The 21,638-nt window shown below is 41.4% G+C and overlaps 1 protein-coding gene across 1 annotated transcript in view; it reads left to right on the top strand.

The window, feature by feature from the left end:
- Positions 1-19,375: 19,375 nt before the first annotated feature.
- Positions 19,376-21,638, top strand: part of CCDC60 (coiled-coil domain containing 60) — a 194,640-nt gene continuing 192,377 nt past the window's right edge. The window contains exon 1 of the mRNA XM_043978177.1: positions 19,376-19,501. Within this exon, the coding sequence (XP_043834112.1) occupies positions 19,424-19,501 (78 nt within the window). The 5' untranslated portion in view covers positions 19,376-19,423. The remainder of the gene's footprint in view (positions 19,502-21,638) is intronic.

Below are 21,638 nucleotides of genomic sequence, written 5' to 3'. Positions count from 1 at the left end.
TCTAAGGCCCCTTCCAACACTGACATTCCCTGTTCTAAGGCTGACATTCTTCTTTCTTTGTTCTAAAGTCAATAGACCTTCTTTCTGACTCATATTAGTCCTCAGTTCACAATCTCTATTAGGAGAAGAAAGGACTGACACCCATGGAAAGAATATTGGAGACAAGAGTATGGGATTCTTCTTGTCTTTCTTCTTACAAGCTATGTGACTTAAGAGTAGTCACTTCCTCTCTATGGGCCTTGGTTTCCACACATATAAAATGTAGAGATCGATATAGATCATCTCCAGGGTGTGTTCCAGATCTAACATATTGCTCTCCTACTGGGAAGATGGACTAGCATAAAGTCACCCTGTGGTCAATTAGGAAGGAATATGAATTTAGCATGAGATAAAGTTCATTCACATCCTAGCTAGACCACTTAGTACCTGTAACAATTTAGGTTTAATCTCTTGGATGAAGGCTATTTTCCTCATCTATAGAATGGGTGTTCAAGACCCATAGCTGGGGGTGAGAAATGCTACAGACAATCTTATCCAACTCCTCTAATTTATAGAGGACAAACGAGATTCACAGAAGTTAGGTGACTTTTCCAAGACCTTTAATAAATAGCAAAAGATGAGATTTGAGCCCTGGTCTTTTGATTCCAGATCTAATGTTCTTTCTAGTATATCCCTTCTACTTCCTGTCTCATGAGACTGAAGGGTCAAATAAAATAAAATTTCAATCAAAATACTTGTTGAGTACCTACTGTGTGCTAGGCACTGTGCTAAGTGCTGGCAATGTATAGGCAAAGATGAAGTGGCCCCTCAGTTCTATTGGGAAAAATACAACGTATAACCAGATAAGCACATATGTGAACATCGAACTGGGAGCACACTAATTCAATTCAATAAACATTTATTAAGTGCCTATTGTGTACCAGGCACTGTGCTAAGTGAATCAGGAAAAATTTCTAGTAGGAAAGGGTATGTAAACAGGACATTGAAGATGGATTTAGAGATTCAATTCAACAAATATTTAAATGCCTTCTTGGTGCCAGGCATTGTGGTAGGAAAGGGGCATATAAGACAAAAAGAACCAGACCATGTCCTAAAGGAGTGAATATTCTTTTGAGAATAGAGGTACAAAGGAAAGATCTCTATCTCTGTAGTCAAAAGGCCTCTGGAGGAAGCTTAGTGGCTCAGTGGATAGAGTACTCAGAATAGAAAGCCTGAGTTCAAATCCAGCCTCAGGCACTTACTAGCTGTGTGACCCTGGGCAAGTCACTTCACCCTTTTTGCCTCAGTTTCCTCATCTATAAAATGAGCTGGAGAAGGAAATGCCAAACCACTTCAGTATCTTTGCCAAGAAAACCCCAAATTGGGTCACAAAGAGTCAGACATAACTAAAATGACTTAATTACAATAGCAACATCCAATAAATGTCTGGGGCTATATAGGAGAGGTTTAACAAATACTTGTTGGTTGACTGACTGACTGACTGAAGTATTGATTCAGTGTCTACTCCTGTCAATGGCACAATGGAAAAGTTCTGAGCTTGTCATCACAGGACCAAGTGCAATTGATAGAGAGGTAGCCTCAAATTGAAGAAAACCTAGGTTCAAATCCTTCTTCTGATACATACTGGCTGTGTGTCCCTAGGCCAGTCTTCTTGCAGTGATCTAGGTAGCTCTCCAGGACAAGTTGCAGAAAAGATGCTCACCTGTATTGGTAAAGGGAGTTTCCTCACCTGGGAAGAAAATCATAGGTCCAGTCTAGTCACTATCTCTATTCGTAATAGATATTTGAGGTCATCTGTGTGGCATCATTAGGTGATGCAATGTCCAGGTTTGAGCTGTGGACTTGGAGTCAGGAAGACTCCAAAGTTCAAATCCTGTTATTAGCTGTGTGACCCTGGGCAAATCACTTGACTTCTGCCTGCCTCAGTTTCCTCATCTGTAGAATAAGGATTATAATAGCCTCTAACTCTCAGTGTTGTTGTAAAGATTAAATGAGAGAACATATGCAAAATGCTTTGCAAACTGTATAGCCCTATGTAAATGCTAGCTGTTATCATCTAAATTCATCCAATCGCCAAAGCACCATAATTATTGTAAGTTGATTAAAGACTTATTTGCACTTCTTTTACACTTTTGATTGACTGATTCATTCGAACTGGTTGGGACTTCTGGTGATTACATAGTGGGGGAATCCCACCATTTCATCTGTAAAAGAAGTCTCTTAGCTCCAAGGTCAGCTCTTTTCACAGAAGGGCTTACTATTTCTCAAGCTAAAACTCAGCACTATGATCCCATGCAAGTCATTTCAACTTTATGGACCTCAGTTTCTCCATTTCTCCCCAAAGTTCCAAAGTACCCACTCCATCCAAAAACTAGTGGGATTAGAAAATATATCTCAAGAGGTGAAAAATAAAGAGAGAGAACATTGGTGGGTAGTGGGGAAGTGGGAAGTGGCAACTACGCCAATTCCTTGCTTTGCTGTTATACAACAATACATCCCACCATCTTTGTGGGTGATGCCTGAAAAAGTGGGTATTGTTACAATGCCTCCTGAATGTAACTTTCTAAGGCATTTATTTGAGAGAAAGGATAATTTATGGGGAGGGAACATCACTGAGGTACAAAGAATGGGGGCTGGGGGGTGAGAAATGAAGAAAGACAGTTCCCACCAAACTACCAAAAGTAGAGAATATACTGGATCCTTGATGGTGGTGAAGAGATTCTGCCTTCCTGAGGTTGCCCTTGAGGGATCAAAAAAAATAGACAGAAAAGGACAAAACATAAAGATCCGTGGGAGGGGATAGTTTTCATGAGTGAAATGATGCCATGAAATTGAAAAATGGTGGCAAAGTGGCCACACTTTCTCAATGATGATGCCAGGGGAGAAGATAAGAGCATAATTTGCAAGAGCTCTCAAATTGCCACCCAAATGGTAAGTTGAATTGTAAGTTCAAAATTGTAAGTTGGGAGAGAAATTATAGGGGGGAAATATGGGAAAGGAAGAAGGGGGAAAAAAAGAACAATAGCAGAGAAATAAATTCCTACCTGTCTTTTTCAGAATGGCCCCGACAGTGTGAGTTGACAATGAATCGGTGCGGAAGAAATGCATTTTGGGGCTGGATAAACATGGGCATAGAAATTTCAACCTTGTCTTTGTAACAGATACTGATCTTGTCAAACAGCTTTAGCCATAATTCTAGGCTTTGGGGGGGGGGGCGGGGGGAGCGAGTGGAGGGAGGCTGCTGTCCATGGTATGTTCTGACAAGGAAAAAGCCTACATCCCATTTTCTCTAAAAAAGGACAGGACATTTTCTCTGACTACTGGGAGGAAATAGTGCATTTGCATGTGCAATAGGTTAACAGAAGTCTTCAAATGAGAGGAGCAGAGAAAGTCTCTAGTAACTTATAAGGGGCTGATGGGACCATGCATGCCGTTTGTTTTTGCTTATTCTGGAAAAGAAAAATTAGGGTATAGTGGACAGAATCCTGGCCTGGAAAGCAAGACACTTGTGTCTGAATCCTACCATTGCAACCAGTTCAATGCTTGGTTTGGGGTGGGGTAGCTTGCCTCCACTGGTCTTAAAAAAATCTATTACTTGATAGAATGTTAGCTCTTTGAGAGGAGGGAGTGTTGTTGTTTTTCTGTATCTCCAACATCTAGCATAGTGTCTGAGATATAGGAAACTCTAATTAATCCTTGTTAATGAAGTGACTGATTAATTGGATAAAATAAAAACTCTTTCACTTGACATTTAAAGCCCTTCAAAATCTGACTCCATTTTATCTGCTCAGGTTTATGTCATATAACTGCCCTTCATAAATGACTATGTCAAACCAAGCTAGCATAGTTTTTGTTTTCCCTAACTTAGTACTCTATGTGCCACCATGCCTGAATTCCACTCTCTCCTCTACCTCTTTTTTTTGTATGTGTGAAGCAATGAGGGTTAAGTGACATTCCCAGGGTCACATAGCTAATAATTTCCTCTACCTCTTAGAATAATAACTAGTTTCCTTCAGCAGTCAGTTCCTGTGGGAAACCATTTCCAACCCCTCCTAGTTATTAGTGAGAAATATCATAGGGTTGCAGATGTACAACTCGAGAGGATCTCAGAGGTCACTGAATCCAACACTTACTTTTTACATGTAAGAAAACTGAGTCCTGGTATGATAAAAAAAAAATAGCTTAACTGAGGTTTTATACAAGTACTAAAGAAATGACAGATCCTCTGGCTCCAAATGCAGAATTCTTTCCACTTCCTCCTTCTACCCCCGCCCCCCTCAGATTATCATGTCTCTATCTATCAGACTCAATGGGTCGAATGTAAGCTTCTTAAGGGTAATAACTTTTTTTTCTTTTTTCTCAGTATCCCCAGAACCTAGGACAGTGCCTGACACATAGTAGGTGCTTAGCAAATGCTTTTGGATTAAACTGGAATGGTCTTTAAGATATCTCCCCACCATAACCCTAACTATCCCTCACTACCATACTCATGACTAGAATGGTATGTCTATACATAGAGAGGCAGCTGGTGGCTGGCCTAAGGAAGACTTAAGTTCAAATCCAGTCTCAGATACTTACTGGGTCACCTGGGGTAAGTGAATTAACTTCTTTTTGCCTCAGTTTACTAAACTGTAAAATGGGGGCAATAATAGCATCTACCACATTGGGTTGTTATGAGGTTTAAGTAAGATAATTTTTTAAAAGCAGTTAGTACAGTGCTTGGCACGTAGTGGACATTATAGAAATGCTTATTCTCTTTATACTAGCAAAAGTGATACGGAAAAGTGGGCTCACTGTGGATAAATTGAATCAAAAGAAGTATATTGCCATTAATAGAAAGTCATTTAAGCCTTGTATTTTAGCCTTTCTTTTTGCATGGCACATAGTATGAACTGAATTGTTTGTTGAATTGAATTGAATTAGCACACAACTTTAGGTAAGGTGGAAAGCATTTGATACAGAGGAACCTTGAAGGTCTTGGTTGGAGCCTTTGCTCTATCTCTCCAGCTCTCTCCACTTTATTTCTGTCTACCTTAAGATGCCTTGGGTGGAATAAATGATCTTAAGGTTCCTTCCAGCCTTGGCAGACTCTGAATTATTAAGGCTTTTGTCATAATCTCTTTGGATTTAAAGAAGAGAGAAAAAGCTTGTGCTCATGGGGAATTTACCTAGCTGTGATTAACTGATATTGTAACAAAGGATACAGTGAAGTCCTATGCCAGGTAGTCTGTATCAACAGATGCCAGAGAACCCTGTGCCCTGATTCAGTATATACCGTGACATACATGAGGTGCACAGGAGCTGGCCATCACTTCTGGGACTGCCTGATGACTTGTGGGAGGCATAATCTTTTAGAGGGCATAGGAGCTGGACCTGATTCACTAAATAAGGAACTCTCTTCTCATTCAGATTGGCATCTTCTCTCCCACTTATAGTGAAAGATAGATAGAGGGAGAGAGAGAAAGAGAGAGAGAATATTTATCCAATTTATTAAATATATAACTTATTAAATTATTTAAATTTATTTTATGATTCATTTTTAATTATTTTAAAATTTAACTTATTTAATTATTTGAATTTTTCAAATATTAAATATAAGTACTATTTATTAAGCACTTACTATGTGCCGGGCTAGAAATAAATAAACAAATGAATGCATGAATGAATAAATAAATTAACTAATGAATAAGTGAATAAATGAGAGGATGAATGGATGGATGGATGGATGGATGGATGGATGGATGGATGGATGGATGGATGGATGAATGAATGGATGGATGGATAGAGAGAGAGAGATAGAGAGAGAGAGAAATGAATGGAAGATAAATCTTGCCACTGGACCCAGATGGCTCTGGAGGAGAGAGTGAGGCTAATGACTGCACAGCCCTGTCTCACTTAAATCCGATTCACTGTAAGTCATGGCATCACCTCCCCAGTGTCATGGTCATCTTTGAGAATGAAAGACAACAACTACATGCCAGGCACTGGGCTAAGATGTGGGGAAGCAAATAAATGAGACAGTTCCTAAAGAACCTTCTATTCTAAGGGGGAAGATGACATATAAAAGGAAGCCAGGAAGGGGATAGGAAGCAAGGCTGCTGTTGAGAAGGTAGAGAAATCTGGCAGGTAAATCAAGGTGCGAGTGAAGTGAACATGGCTAAGAACTTTCCTAAAATGGTGGTGTAGTAAGAGAGAGGGTAAAATTAAATTTTAAGGGCAGGCTCATTTTTTGTGGAGGAAAACTCTGGGATATTAGCCTGTGGTGGCAAGAAAGATACCCCTGTATGGTACAAGATGGGGAGAATGAAGAACAAGGTGGGGCTGGAGAAATCACTTCCTTTCCTATGAGAAAGGCTCACATAGGTGTTGAGAACTGAAGGGAGGCAAAGGCAAGTGAGAAGTGCTTTCCCCTCATAGGGAATAGCCTGTACAAAGACATGGAGGTGGAAGATAGAATACCAAAGTCAGAGAAACAATCACTAAGGGAGGAAAAGGGGTCAGTGGGAAGCAGTGTGTCATTGTGGGCAAAAGATCTGGTCTCAGAGCCAGCACACCCTGAGTTCAAATCTATTATTTCTCATATATACTGACTATATGATCTTGGTTAAGTCATTAATTTTTCATTGCTCTAGGCAACTCTCTAATACTTTGAGTTGCAGAGAAGGTGATGAACTGCATAGGTAGAGGGAGTTTTCTCACCTGGGAGTCCCCTATACCAATCAACTCATGAATCCAATCTCTCTGCACATCCTTGCTAACGAGGCACTAAGGTGCCTCCAAGGCTCTGTTCTGGGTCCTCTTCTCAACTCCCTCTAGACTATTTCATTTGGCACTTCTAATCTATGTGACCCTCCTTCTCTCTGACACTGTTTCCTCATCTGTAAAATGAGGAAAATAATGCCTGGAGTGTCACAGGGTTGTAATGAGGATTAATTGAGATTATGCCTGTGACTCTAGGGGAGTCACATTACACTGTCTGCCTCTGTTTCCCTATCTGTAAAATGAGGATAATAAAGGCACATACTTCTCAGGGTGATTGTGACGATTGAATGAGACTGTCAGTCAATAAGCATTCATTAAGCACCTACTATTTACCAGGCACTGTGATAAATTCTGGAAATACAAAGAAAGGCAAAAGATCGTCCCTGTTTTCAAGGAGCTCCCAAGTCGAATGCAGGAGACAACAAGCAAACAGCTATGGATGAATAAACTATAGAGAGGATAAATTGGAAATTAAACAACATATGGAAGGAACTAGCATTAAAGAAGATCAGAAAAGGATTCCTGTAGGGGATGAGATGTTAGGACTTGAAGGAAGCCAGGAAAGCCAAGAGAGGCAGATGAGGAGGGATTTAATTCTGGGTCCTGGGGACAAAGAGCAGGAATGCCATGAGTCAAGACATAAATCATCTTGCCTGAGGGACAGCAAGGAGACTGGTGTCACTGGATCAAAGCGTACATAGGGAAAGGGGATTAAGATGTAGGAAGACTGGACAGATAGAAAAGGGTTAAATTATGAAAGGTTTTAAAAGCCAAACAGAGGAGCAGCTAGGTGGCGCAGTGGATAGAGCACAGGCCCTGGAGTCAAGAGGACCTGAGTTAAGTCACTTAACCCCAATTGCCTCACCACAAAAAAAAAAAAAAAAAAGGCAAACAGAAGGGTTTGGGGTTTTTTTGCTTTGTGTTTTGTTTTGTTTTGTTTTGTTTTGTTTTGTTTTGTTAGGGAGAGACTTGAGCCAGGCAGACCCCCCCAGCAACTATTGCAATAGCTCAGGTGGAAGGTGATGAGGGCCTACATCATGGGGGTGGCAGTGTCAGAAGAGTGAAGGGGGCACATAGGAGAGATGTTACAAAGGTAGAAATGAAAGGACTTGACAAGAGTTTGGATATGGAGAAAGACATGAAGAGGGTGAGAAATGAAGTATTTTACCCAGACTGTAAGCCTGGGACAATGTGAAGATGATGGTCTCTCAGTAGTAAAGGGAAATTCAGAAGGGAAGAAGATTTGAGGGAAAAGATTGTAAGTTCAGTTTTATACTCAATGAATGTAAGATGTCTACTCAATTTCTGATGCCTGGGGGGCAGTTGGAGATGTGAGAATGTGGGTTGGAAGAGAGATTAGGGATCTGAGTGTGATCTACATTGAGACGATAATTGAAACCATGGGAGCTGATGAGTTGCCAAATGAAATAGTCTAGAGGGAGTTGAGAAGAGGACCCAGAACAGAGCCTTGGAGGACCATGGGTATTACGGGGCATAATGTGGATCAGACTGGTAGAAGAATGAGAGAACAGTGTCATGAAAACCTGATGAGAAGGAGACAAGAGTGGTCAACAGTGTCAAAGGCTGCAGATTGGTTAAGAAGGCTGAGAATTTTTTTAAAATCATTACACTTGACAATTAAAAGATCATTAGTTGTGGGGCAGCTAGATGGCGCAGTGGATAGAGCACTGGCCCTGGATTCAGGAGTACCTGAGTTCAAATCCGGCCTCAGACACTTAACACTTACTAGCTGTGTGACCCTGGGCAAGTCACTTAACCCCAATTGCCCCTCAAAAAAACCAAAAAAACAAACAAACAAAAAAAAGATCATTAGTTACTCTGGAAAACAGTTTCAGTTGCACATTGAGGTCAGAGGCCAGAGGGAGAAGAAAGTGGAGGAATCCATTGTACGTGGCCTTCTCAAGTTTAGCCACAAAAACGAAAGACACAGAACAATAGCCACGAAGGATATAAGGATCAAGCAAGGTTTCTTGAGGGGGGGGGGAGGATTATCATAAAAGTATTTTATTGTTTTCTAGTTGCATGTAAAGTTTTCATTTTGGTTTGGTTTGGTTTGGGTTTTTTGTGGGGCAAAGAGGATTAAGTGTGTAATGATTGGAATGACGCCACCTACTGGAAACTTACTGTAGAAGAGTTCCACCCATGAAGTGAAGGTCTTTGAGGGCAAGACCAGGAGTCTTTTCTTTGGCGTCAGGAAGTGACGCGGCTAGTGGGAGGCGGAAGGAAGAGACTGGCGCTACTGTAATGATTGGAATGACGCCACCTACTGGAGACTTGCTGTGGAGAGCTCCACCATGAGGAAAATGCCTCAGAGGCATTGTGGCTTTTCCTTGGCGTCAGGAAATGACGTTTGCTCATGGGTGCTGTCTATCAAGTCTACCAGCCAATCAACTGGAGGAGCCTCCTATGGTCTGGGAGGAGACGGGAAGGAGGAGAGGGAGCCTGCGCAGAGAGCGCTGGCCCTTTTTGGCTTCTGGACTTGATGGTGGTGGCAACAGAGGACTTCACAGGAAATTTGAGGAAAGATAGGAATGCCAGGCTGTTAGAATTCTGTTCTCAATCTTTTTCTTTCTATTTTCCAATAAACCCTTAAAAACCTAAACTCGTTTTATCAGTGATTTTTAGTCAGTTTCCCCCAAACTGGGGGAACACAATAGAATCCACATTTAGAATCTTAAATTACACAAGTGACTTGCCCAGGGTCACACAGCTAGTAAGAGTCAAGTGTATGAGGCTGGATTTGAACTCGGGTCCTCCTGAATCCAGGACCAGTGCTTTATCCACTGCACCACCTAGCTGCCCCCTCAACATTTATTTTTGGTGGGTTTTTAAAAAAATTTTATAGAAGTATTTTATTATTTTCCAGTTACACGTAAGGATAGTTTTCAACATTTGTTTTCATAGAATTTTTATTTCCAAATTTTTCTCCCTCTCCAAGAAAGAAAGCAATCTGATATAGGTTCTATATGTGCAATCACATTAGATATATTTCTTCATTAGTCATGTGGTGAAAGAAGAATCAGAACACAAGAGAAAATCCTCAAAAAAGTAAAAACAAAAAAAGTAGAAACAGTATGGTTCAATCTGCATTCAGAATCCACAGTTCTTTTTTCTGGATGTGGAGATCATGTGTTCTTTGGAATTGCCTTGGATCATTGCACTGCTGAGAAGAGCCAAGTCTATCACAATTGATCATCACACAATGTTGCTGTTACTATGTCCAATGTTCTCCTGATTCTGCTCCCTTCACTCAGCATCAGTCCACACAATAATATTCCATTACATTCATATACCACAATTTGTTCAGTCATTCCCCAACTGATGGGCATTCCCTCGATTTCCAATTCTTTGCCACCACAAAGAGAACGGCTATAAAAATTTTTGTACATGTGGGTCTCAAGCAAGGGTTTTTGAAGGATGGGGTATGTTTGTAGACAGTAGGAAAGCACCCCATAGACAGGGAGAGATTGAAGATTAGTGAGAGTGGGGATGATAGAGGGTGTAAACTGCTGGAGAAGATGGGGTGAAATAGGATTATTTGTGCATGTAGAGGGGTTAGCCTTGGCAAGGAGAAGGGACACTTCTTCATGTGAAACAGGAATGAAGGAGGAGATTGTGACAGAAAATATCTGAGTGATGAAAGGTGAGGAGAGAAGGACCTCTCAGAGAATACCCTCATTTATTTTCACTGAAACTGGAGATAAAGTTCTCAGCTGAGAGATTGGAGGAAGAGGAACTGTGGGAGATCTGAGAAGGAATAAAAAGGTTTGGAGAGCCAATGAAAGTGGGATAGTGAAGTCAGTTAGGGAGGCGTAAAAAGATTGCTTTGCTCCAGTGAGGACCCAGTTGAGATTGTGTAATATACACTTGCCATGGACCCAGCTAAATGATTTTCTCTAGCTTCATCCAGATTCATGACCCAAGAATCAGGCTGGAACTTGAGCTAAAGGCTGATGATGATGGTGGTGGTGGTGGTGACAATGATGACGACATTTACATGGTTTTACATTTTGCAAAGTGCTTTACATCATATATTTTCCCACTTAACTCTCAGACCACCTAATGCTGTTATTACGTTCATTTTATAGGTGAAGAAACTGAGTTTTGATTTTAAGTCACGCAGCTACTAAAGATCCCAAAAGGCATTAAAGCCCGGTTCTGATCCCAAAGTCACTGATCTATCCATCATGTCACTGGTAAGATTGTCCCAGAAGAAAAGGAGTGGAATGTAGAGGAACCACATCCAGAATCTCCTTTGAGCAAAATAACACCTGAAACCTGGTATTACTATTCTACAGTTGAGTATATTGAGACTACCTCCAAATGAATGTTACCAGAATTTTTTTTTTGCATTATCTTCCTTTACTTGTTTATATTACAGTCAAAATGGACAACTAGCTATTACTCAGATTCAGCCTAGCACAAAACTGCTCTTCCTCCTCATCCTCGTTAACGAGAACAATACAATTTGGCATCTGGTGTGCAGCTTATAATTTTAAGATTTGCCTGATACACTAAGAGGTAAAATGACTTGGCCAGAGTCACATGTCAAGTATATTCCAGAGTGAGGACTTCCTAACGATGAGGCCAGATATCTATTCCCTTTGCCACACTGACAAACTGCTAATAATAATAACTAACATATATATTTTACCTCTTGTTCAGTCATGTCTGACTCTTTGTGACCCCATGATCCATAGTACACCAAGTCCTTCCATCCTTCATTGTCTCTTCTAGAATATCAGGGCAATATTCCCTGACAATTTCTTGGAAGATGATATCTAAGTTTTTTCCTTGATCATGGTTCCATTTTCTCTTGAAGTCTGTCCAAGTTCATGTTCGCTGTTTCCATGACGCTATCCATCTCATCCTCTTCCAACTGCTTCTACTTTTGCTTTCAATTTTTCCCAACATCAGGGTCATTTCCAGTGTGCTCCATCTTCTCATCATGTGGCCCAAGTAGGCAAGCTTCAGCTTCAGTATGTGACCTTCCAGTAAATAGTCTGAATTAATTTTTTTTTTTTTAGTGAGGCAATTGGGGTTAAGGGACTTGCCCAGGGTCACACAGCTAGTAAGTGTTAAGTGTCTGAGGCCGGATTTGAACTCAGGTACTCCTGACTCCAGGGCCGGTGCTCTATCCACTGCGCCACCTAGCTGCCCCCTGAATTAATTTCTTATCTATTGACTGATTTTATCTCCTTGCTGTCCAAGGGACTCTCAAAAGTCTTCTCTAGCAGCACTGGAAAGCATCAGTTCTGTGGATTTCAGCTTTCCTTATAATACAACTCTCACAGGCATACATTGTTCCTGGAAAAACCATGACTTTGACTATATGGACAGTGTGGCAGACACTGTGCTAAGCACTTTACAATTTTTTTAAATTTTTCATCTTAATAGTATCTCATTAAATATCTCATTTTTTCAGTTACATGTAAATATAGTTTTTAACATTAATTTTTGTAAGATTTTGAGCTCCAAATTTTTCTCTCTCCCTTCCCCCTCCCTAAAACAGCAAGAAATCTGATATAGGTTACACATGTACAATCGTGTTAAACATTTCCACGTTAGTCATGTTGTGAAAGAAGAATCAGAGCAAAAGGGAAAACCCATGAGAAAGGAAAAATAAAAACAAAAAAAATGTGAAAATAGTATGCTTCCATCTGCATTCAGACTCCATTGTTCTTTTCTTGGATAGCACTTTACAATTATTATCTTATTTGATCCTCAAAATAACCCTAGGAGTTTAGGTGCTATTAGATGAAAAAACTGAGGCCAACAGAAGTTAAATGACTGGCCCAGGGTCACATATTTGATTTTATTTTTTTTCCAGGGCAATGAGGGTTAAGTGACTTGCCCAGGGTCACTCAACTAGTAAGTGTCAAGTGTCTGAGGTCGGATTTGAACTCAAGTCTTCCTGAATCCAGGGCCAGTGCTTTATCCACTGCACCACCCAGCTGCCCCCAGGGTCATGTATTTGAGAAGCTCATCCTACAAATATGGTATTACCCAGATCAGCTCTGCCCCAAGTGACGCCCTGAGTGAAAAAGACCTGGGTTCAAGTCACTCACAGCTCCCCAGTGCCCCCAGGCAATCCTCTAGGACTCTAAGTTTCAAAGTTACTACCTTTGGAAGGAGCTCTCATAGTGGGAGGTCCCAGATTAAGTTAAGCACAAGTCTACATAAAAAGAAAAAATATCTCACATAACAGGATCACATCTAAGCAGGCAAAATGAAGTAAATAAATGGGAAACTAGGTCCTTTCTAACAGCATATGCAGCCCAACAATTGTGGCAGAAATAAAAATAGATTTGGGCTCAATGGGAGAGGGGCTGAATTAACCATTGCTTTCTCTTTATAGATAAATGGAGATGTTCCAAATGTGATTCCTATTGGTCAAAGGTTATTGCAAGATTTACAGATCTGAGAGATGGGTTGTTGTTGGGTTTTTTTGTTTGTTTGTTTTTTTAAGAAAACTTCGGGGGTCGGCTAGGTGGAGCAGTGGATAAAGCACTGGCCCTGGATTCAGTTCAAATCCAGCCTCAGACACTTGACACTTACTAGCTGTGTGACCCTGGGCAAGTCACTTAACCCCCATTGCCCCGAAAACAAAAAAAAAAAAAAAAAAAAGAAGAAAACTTTGCCTTGGAGTCAGGAGATCTGGATTCTATGCCCACCTTGGCTCTACACCAGCAGATGTCACTCCCTTCTTGCCACACCTCACCTTCCGGGTATACAAAATTAGGGCTACCTTTGACCTAAGTGATCTGGAAGGACCTTTCCATCTCTGAACCCTATGACTCCATCTGTACTGTGGCCTCAAGAGACAACTAGAAGGAACTTCGGTGCCTCCGGTTTCTTATCTGTTTAACTGGCCTCGCGTAAGTCACAGTTTCTCTCTTATATGTGCCTTTTCCTTATCTACAAAATTAGGGCTAAAAATTTAATTGGGAAAATATTTATTAGGTGCCTATTATGTTCCAGGGACTGTCCAAGAAACCAGGGTTAGAAAGGTCAAACTGAAAGTCCCTGCCTTCAAGACATTTCCATTCTACTTGAGGGTGGTAGGGAAAGAGTACAACATATATGAAGATTAAACATTGGAAACTAATTGGAGAAAGAGAGAGCATTCATATTGAGGGATGGAGGGTTGAGGAATCAGAGTTTTCAGAGGCCACAGCATATCAGCTGAGAGCATTGAAGGATTCCAGAGATTCCAGAGGCAGAAGTGAGGAGGGAGTACATTCCAGGCACAAAGTGATAGCCAGGGAAGCAGAGAGTGGTAGAGAATGAGCTCCACTGTGGTGATAATCTCCACTCACCTTATCTCACTGGACCATTAGGAGTATAAATTGAGATAACAGAAGAACAGAACCTCCTCGAGGGCAGAGACTGTTTTCCATTTTATCTTTTTAAACTGGTGCCTAGCCAGTGTTAAAATCCAACTCTCAATCAGTCAACAATGTGCCAAGCAGTGGAGGTTACAAATGCAAATGAAACAATCCCTATTCTCAAGGAGCTTGCATTCTAAAAGAGATATAATAAATTAATAGATAGTTTAGATGGAGAGAGAATGGATAGATGGATGGATGGATGGATGGTTGGATGGAAAAGAGGAACAGAGAGAAGAATGTATGGATGAATAGATGGAGAGATGGATAGATAGAGGCTGAATGAATGGCTAGGTAGAAAGGTAGATGGATGATTGATAGTTATATATATAAAGATACTTATGCATATATTTATATATACACATATGTGTATATGCATATGTGTACATAACATAAAATGTGTTATATATGCTCAGGTGTCTATTATATCTAACTTATATACATATATAAGTGTACATATATATATATATATACACACACACACACACACACTATATGTAGAAAAAGAATGGGTGCTTAATATGTGCTCATTGGATTTGTCAGTCAATAAGTATTTTAAGTGTCAGATACATGGGGCACCCTTGGCAAATAATGGATCAAGTTCTAGGCTTGGACTCAGGAAGATCTGAGTTCAAATCCTATCTTAGCCATTTATTAATTGCATGACCTTGGAGAGATCACTTACCCCTTTCGGTCTTAGTTTCTTCATCTGTAAAATGGGGGTAACAATAGGACCTACCTTTCAGGATTGTGGTGTTCTTGCTATTATTGTTCAGTCATATCCAACTCTTCTTGACCCTATCTGAGGTTTTCTTGGCAAAGACACTGCTTGTCATTCCCTTCTCTAACTCATGTTACAAATGAGGAAACTGAGGTAAACAGAGTTAAGTGACTTGCCCAAGATCACACAGCTAGAAAGTGTCTGAGGCTGGATTTGATTCCAAGCCCAGTGCTCTATCTAATCCTCCACCTAGGATCAAATGAGATAATATATGTAAAGCACTTTGCAAACCTTAAAATGCTATATATAAAGGCTAGCTATTAGCATTATCTATTATTACTAACTATTATCTTTGGATAATAGATATGAAAGTCTTGGAAGAAGCTCTACCAAAGTAAGTTGTGATTATTGTTACCATCACTCAGGAAGACTGGGAGGACTGGACATCTTCACAGCCTACTGCCGCCAGGGCATTTGCACAGCAGGATCCAGTCTTTAATCCTTTTACAACCCTTAATCCTTTTAGGTGGTGAAAATGCCCATTATCCAATGGCATTTCTTACTGGCAGGGATCCATCTAGAGATTGCCAACTATCTGATATCAAGGGAACCCCAAGTTTGAGCCTTGCCCTGGGCCCTGTAATTTGTAAAGCTCAAACTGGCATTTCTGTAAAATCCACCAGACGGAAATCTCTGGGTTCAAGACGCAACAGCAAAGCATGTTATGGGACTTCTGAAAATAATGCCTTTCCGATAGGTTTTTAATGCTGAACATATGTACCATTGACTGAATGGCTTGTGTTTACCAGCTTTCTAAATCTCACTTCAGCTATCCCAGCTGGTGTCCAATATATTCCAAAAATATTTTTCAACTTGATAGGTTTATTTTTAATTCCTTCTGATGCTTTATTTAAGCAAATGGAAAAGGGGTGGGAGAGGGAGTTTGTATTTCCAGTTCTCAGGCTTCATACTTTATACAAATAAACTAGGATTTTTGAGTACTAACACTGAGCCTTAGGCTAGGAGTCAAGAGGCAGGAATTCTAATTTTAGCCCTATCACTAAATCAGTAGCTGCTCTTGAGCAAGTAATGTCTCTTCCCTGTACCTCAGTTCTCTCCTTTGTAAAGTAAGGGTGATGTCTAAGTTCACTTTCCCCCCAACACCAGTAATAAGTCCTACGGAAATATAAAATAGCATATTGATATATAGATATATGAAGATACACATAGAATCTTTATCTAGTACTCTATAAGGTTCACAAAGTATCTTATCCTCATTTTACAGATGAGGAAACTGAGGCAGAAGATAAGTGACTTGCCAGGGTCACACAATCATTAAGTATCTGAGATCAAATTTGAACTCAGGTCTTCCTGACTCCCCGTCAGGCAGTTTTATCCACTGCCCCACCTAGCTGCCGTAAATAATCAATTCATGCCTTAGAATTGATAATAGACTACCCACATGACTAGATTGTTAGAAAACATTTTACATCATCACACTTGACTCTCAGTCAGTCTACAAGCATTTATTAAGTGCCAACTACATGCCAGGGATTCAAAGAAAAGCCAAAAACAAAAACAAAAAACTTCTTCCCTCAAGGAGTTCCCACTCTAATGGGGAACACGTGATGAAAAAAAAAAAGTAGAAAAACCAGACATGGGCAAGAAAAATCATAGAAAATCTCAGAGAGAAAGACACTAGCATTAAGGGGCATGGAGAAAGGCTTCCTGCAGAAGGTGAGACTTTAGCTGAGATGTGGAGAAAGCCAGAGAAGCCAGTAGACAGAGAAGGGACAGAATTCTAGGCATGCGGGACAGTCAGAGTTAAAATACCTGGACTTGGGGAGCAGCTAGGTGGTACAATGGATAAAGCACCAGCCCTGAATTCAGGAGGACCTGAGTTCAAATCCAGCCTCAAACACTTGACACTCACTAGCTGTGTGACCCTGGGCAAGTCACTTAACCCTCATTGCCCCACCAAAAATAAAATAAAATTAAATACCTGGACTCATCAGGTGGAGTGTCTTGTGTGAGGAACATCAAGGAGGCTCGAAAGTCTACGGAGTACATATACAAAAATATTTACAACTGCTCTTTCTGTGATGATTGAGGGGATGCCCATCTGTTGGGGAATGGCTAAAGAAGTTGTGGTATATAAATGTAATGGAATATTATTGTGTTGTAAGAAATGACAAGCAGATGGATTTCAGTAAAACCTGGAAGACTTACATGAATTGATGCTGAGTAAAATGAGCAGAACCAAGAGAACATTGTACACAGTATCAACAACCGTGTGATAATCAACTGTAATAGACTTAACTTTTCTCAGCAATACAATGATCCACGGTGGAAAATGATTTCCACATTCAGAAAAAGACCTATAGTCTGAATGCAGATTGAAGCAGACTATTTTCACCTTTGTTGTTGCTTCTTCTTGTTGTTTTTTTTCCTTTTGTTCTGATTCTTCTCTTACAACATGACTAATGTGGAAATATGTTTAACATGCTTGTAATGTATAATCTAAAAAAAAAATCTATGGAGTAAGCAGGATTATACACATGAAGATCCTGGAATCAGAAAAGGAAAGTGATTTGGCCAAGGTCACTCAATGATTTAGCATCAAAGTCAGGTCTACTGACTCCCAGCCCAAGATTCTATGTTGAATATAATTTAATTATCCTCGTGATAATATTAATTTGATTTTAGGAGGGTAAAATGAGTAACAGATAACAGATTAGATTTTTTTTTTCTGCTTGGCCCCAAAGGACAGAACCAGTAGTAAATAATGGAAGGTATGGAGTGGCTGATATTTTTCCTTCATCCTCAAAGATGGCCATGACATTGGGGAGATGATATCGTGACTTGCTGTGAATTGGATTTAAGTGAGGTCTGTGCAGTGCCACCAACCTTTCACTCTCTCCTCCAGAGCCATCTGAGTCCAGTGTCAGGATATACATCAGGACAACTGGAGATGGCCCCGGATATTTAAGGCAATTGGAGTTAAGTGACTTACCCAGGGCCAGAGCTCCATCCACTGTGCCACCTAGTGGCCTCTATGCAGCAATTTGGGGCAAGATGGATGGAAAACCTTAACATCAGAGTTGTCCGAAAGTAGAGACCCTCTCCCCCCCCCCATATGTACAGTGTGGTATACCTGGTGGTGTTTCTGATCTTAAATTCAGGAAGTCCTGGTTACCAATCCAGCCTCAGACATTTACCAGGTGTGTGATCCCAAAGTCCCTTGCCTTCATTGAATGTTACTTCCCCCGAAAAATCGGGATAATAATAGCATCTGTCTCCGTCACAGGATTGTCCCATCTGTGGGATAAGCAAAGTCAAGCACTTCGCAAACCTTGAAGTGATATGTGTGTATTTGTATGTATGTATGCATGTCTATAGGTACACACATATATACACACACGTGCTAATTTTATTCAAGGAGAGGTTGGACGATCGCTTGTATTGGGTGTTTTAGGAGAGATTTCTAACCTTGATCAGGTATCTCCTCTCACTCCTCGGGTGACTTTGCCTCAGTTTCCTCCTCTGTAAAATGAGGACGTTGGCCTCAAATGGCCCCTGGGTAGACCCCAGGTCTAGGATCTTGTAAATTGACCTTTCTCTGTGGACAGGGCGGTCCAAGCGGCAGCGCCAGCCTCGGCTGCCTAGGCAAGAACAGACAGACCTCTGCAGTCAAGCTGCACGTCCCGTCCTCGCCCTTCCCCTCCTCGGTCCTCTAGTGGACCCCTCCACCCTCCCTCCTGCGTGACCGGCATCGCCCCCGCCCCCTGGCCAATGAGGAAGCCCCAGATAGCGTCCCTGTTGCCGGGAGCAACCGAGGTGCACTCTGGCCGAAGCCGCGGCCTCTGCAATCAGGCTGCGTGGTTCCCTGAGGGGAGGGCGCAGGTTTGGGGGGGACGGGAAAGTCCCGAACGTCCAGTTTCAGGAAGGGACTTCATCCTTCTGGGTAGTGATCTAGGGGCCTGACTTGTCTACCCAAGTTGGGGCTCAGGAAACTCTCTCAGATGAGTGGAGATTTTAATTAGCTTAGCAGTCCCCATTTTCCTTTCTTTTTTAAAGCTCTTAGCTCTAATTTCCCTCCCTCTTTCTCTTTTATTTCTCTTTTGTAATGAGAGAAAAACTATTCCTTTAGAAGACAGAGCAGGAATCCTTTATTTTCCTATAAGAAATTTTTAATTACTGCCATCTTCAACTTCAATTTTTATTTTGTAAGGACTTATATGTATATACATATTATATGTATATATCTACATACAATATAAATATTTCTCATACTCCTACCCCACTCAACATTGGTTACCAACTGGTTTGGGGTTCAAGAGACTGTGAACTCAGAGAGACAGAGAGACAGAGAGACAGAGAGAGAGCAAGCAAAGAAACTCCACCATCCCTCAACCCCCACCCTCCCCAAAGACTTTTCTCCAGCCATTGGCTGGCCCCTGTCCTCAGGGGATCTAGGACTTCTGCCTGATTCTGAAGTGCCAGGAAGAGGGAAGCCTGAAAAAGTACCAAGATGCCGGTCAACAAGAGCTTGGAAGTCCATCCCAGCGAGGCTCTTAAGCCCTATCAGGGCTCTGGGCAGCTATCTCAGGTAGGCATCTGCTCTGTTGACCATATGGGGGGGGGGGGGGCTACACAAAATGTAATCCAAATTAATGTTTGAATAGACTGGCCATGGAGGGTAAGACTGGCAGGGGAGGAAAGAGGAAAGTCATGTTGTAATTAAATTGTGGAGACACATCCCTATAGATATAAATGGTTGGTTTCGTCTGAAGAATGAAGGCACCAGCCGGAACAGTGCACCAGGCCATCATATTAGCCAATAATTCTGAGATGATGGAATGAATCAGCAGTGACACGGTCGAACATCAGAAAAATTAAGATAAATTGTAGGTTTGCCATGGCAGAAATTATTTCCAGAGATCCACTGAAAAGAGGCAGCCAGGGTACCCAGCTCGGGTATATCTCTGGCATGGAAAGACAATGACCATCTTGCCCCTCTCCTTAGTGCCTGGGTAAAGACTTAGATTGGGAGGAGGGCCTGGGTTCACATCCTGGCTCTGCCAATTATTATCTGTGTGATCTGGTACCAGTCGCTTCCATCTCTGGACCTCAGTTTTCCTCCTCTGTAAAATGGGGTTGGATTAGATGAGCTCCCTTTCAGCTCCAGACCCTCAATCCCCTTGTAGTCTCTTCAGATTTGCCAGGATAGGCAGTAGAGAAGAGGTCTTGGGCTAGGGATGAGCATTGTGTTGTAGGGTCTGGGGAAGGGGACTCATTACTCAAGAATAGTTGCCTTCTTTTTGCTTGTATTTGTCTTCCTAGTGCTCAACACGATGTCTTGGCACATAATAAGTGCTTAATAAATGAATGTTGACTAACTGTTGCTGACTGACCTGGGGGTTCTGATTTAGAGCCCCCCCCCAAAGTTCCCCTAGATCTTTGACTTGGGGCTGCTCTCTCATGGCTGTAGAAACTTTGATTTACTCGCCCCTCACTCCCAAGTCGTGTTTTATTTCATTTTACTATAAATAAGAGGCAGCAAAGTTTCCTTTTAGGGCAGCAAACCCCACTAATATGGAAGGGGCCCTGGTTCCCAAGTGGAAATGATGCTTGTGAAAGGTCTAATCAGCAGAGGTTTGGCATTCAGCCCCCTTCATAATATGAAAGTATAATAGCATTATAGATTTTACAAATGGAAAAACTGAGGTCCAAGGGGGTTAAGTAACTTGGCTGAGGTCATCCAGGGAATAAATTGTCAGAGCAAGGATTAGAACCCATGATCTCTTATTTTTAAATCTTTCACTCTTTCCACCACACCACAAGGTTCATCAACAGTTTGGCCACACAAGGCAATGACATTTTTGGCCACAACAAATCTCATACATAAGGTAGGGAAGGTGTGGCTATGCAGCAAGTCTCGTGGAAAAGATCTAGGAGTTTTAGTGGACCACAAGCTCAAATATGCTAACTAATACACCTTTAAGCATCATTAAAAGGAGAGTACAGGCTAGTGAGGAGATAACTTCTCTTTGTCCTCTGCCCTGGTCAGGCCACATCTGGACTACTGTGCCCTGTTATGGGCACTACATTTTTGGCAGGATATTGTTATATTGGAGAGAACCTAGAAAAGGGCCACACAGATGGTGAATTTGCCTCAAGTTCCTGTCATATGAGGATTGTTTGAGGGAACATGATTAGCCTGGGGAGGAAAGATGAATGGCTCATGGAACATATGGTCATATGGTCCAAAGGACCATATAAGCCTGGATTAGACTTGTTCTCATTGGCTGCCAATAAGTAGGAATACTGGGTAGAAGTTACAAAGAGGCAGGTCGACATAAGGAAAACTCAACAATTAGAGCTGCCCAAAAGATTGGGCCAGAGGTCAAAGGAATTACGGAAGGGCTTTGAGTAGAGGCCAGATGACCTCGCAAAGAATATGTCATAAAGGGAACTTTAGCTTAGCTACTGAGTGGATGAGCTCCCTTCTACTCTGTGACCTGATGAAGCTATAATCAAAGGCTATCTCCCAAGGCATGATGGGGAACAGGGGGTGCTAGCACGCAATCCATGCTGAGTGAATCTGAGATCCTTGATGGGTGGAAGCATGGGTGATATTTGGACAGAGAAAGAAAAACACATTCTCTGAGTATAGAGGACTTATAGGCTCGTAAATCCAGAGCTAGAAGGGACCTCGGGCTGAGAGGCTTCTTACTTTTAGATTT

This window comes from Dromiciops gliroides, chromosome 1 (genome assembly GCF_019393635.1).
Source record: "Dromiciops gliroides isolate mDroGli1 chromosome 1, mDroGli1.pri, whole genome shotgun sequence".
In the NCBI taxonomy this organism is placed as follows: domain Eukaryota; kingdom Metazoa; phylum Chordata; class Mammalia; order Microbiotheria; family Microbiotheriidae; genus Dromiciops; species Dromiciops gliroides.
The sequence above is the reverse complement of the archived record's forward strand: the minus strand, read 5'-3'. Positions and strand labels throughout refer to the sequence as shown.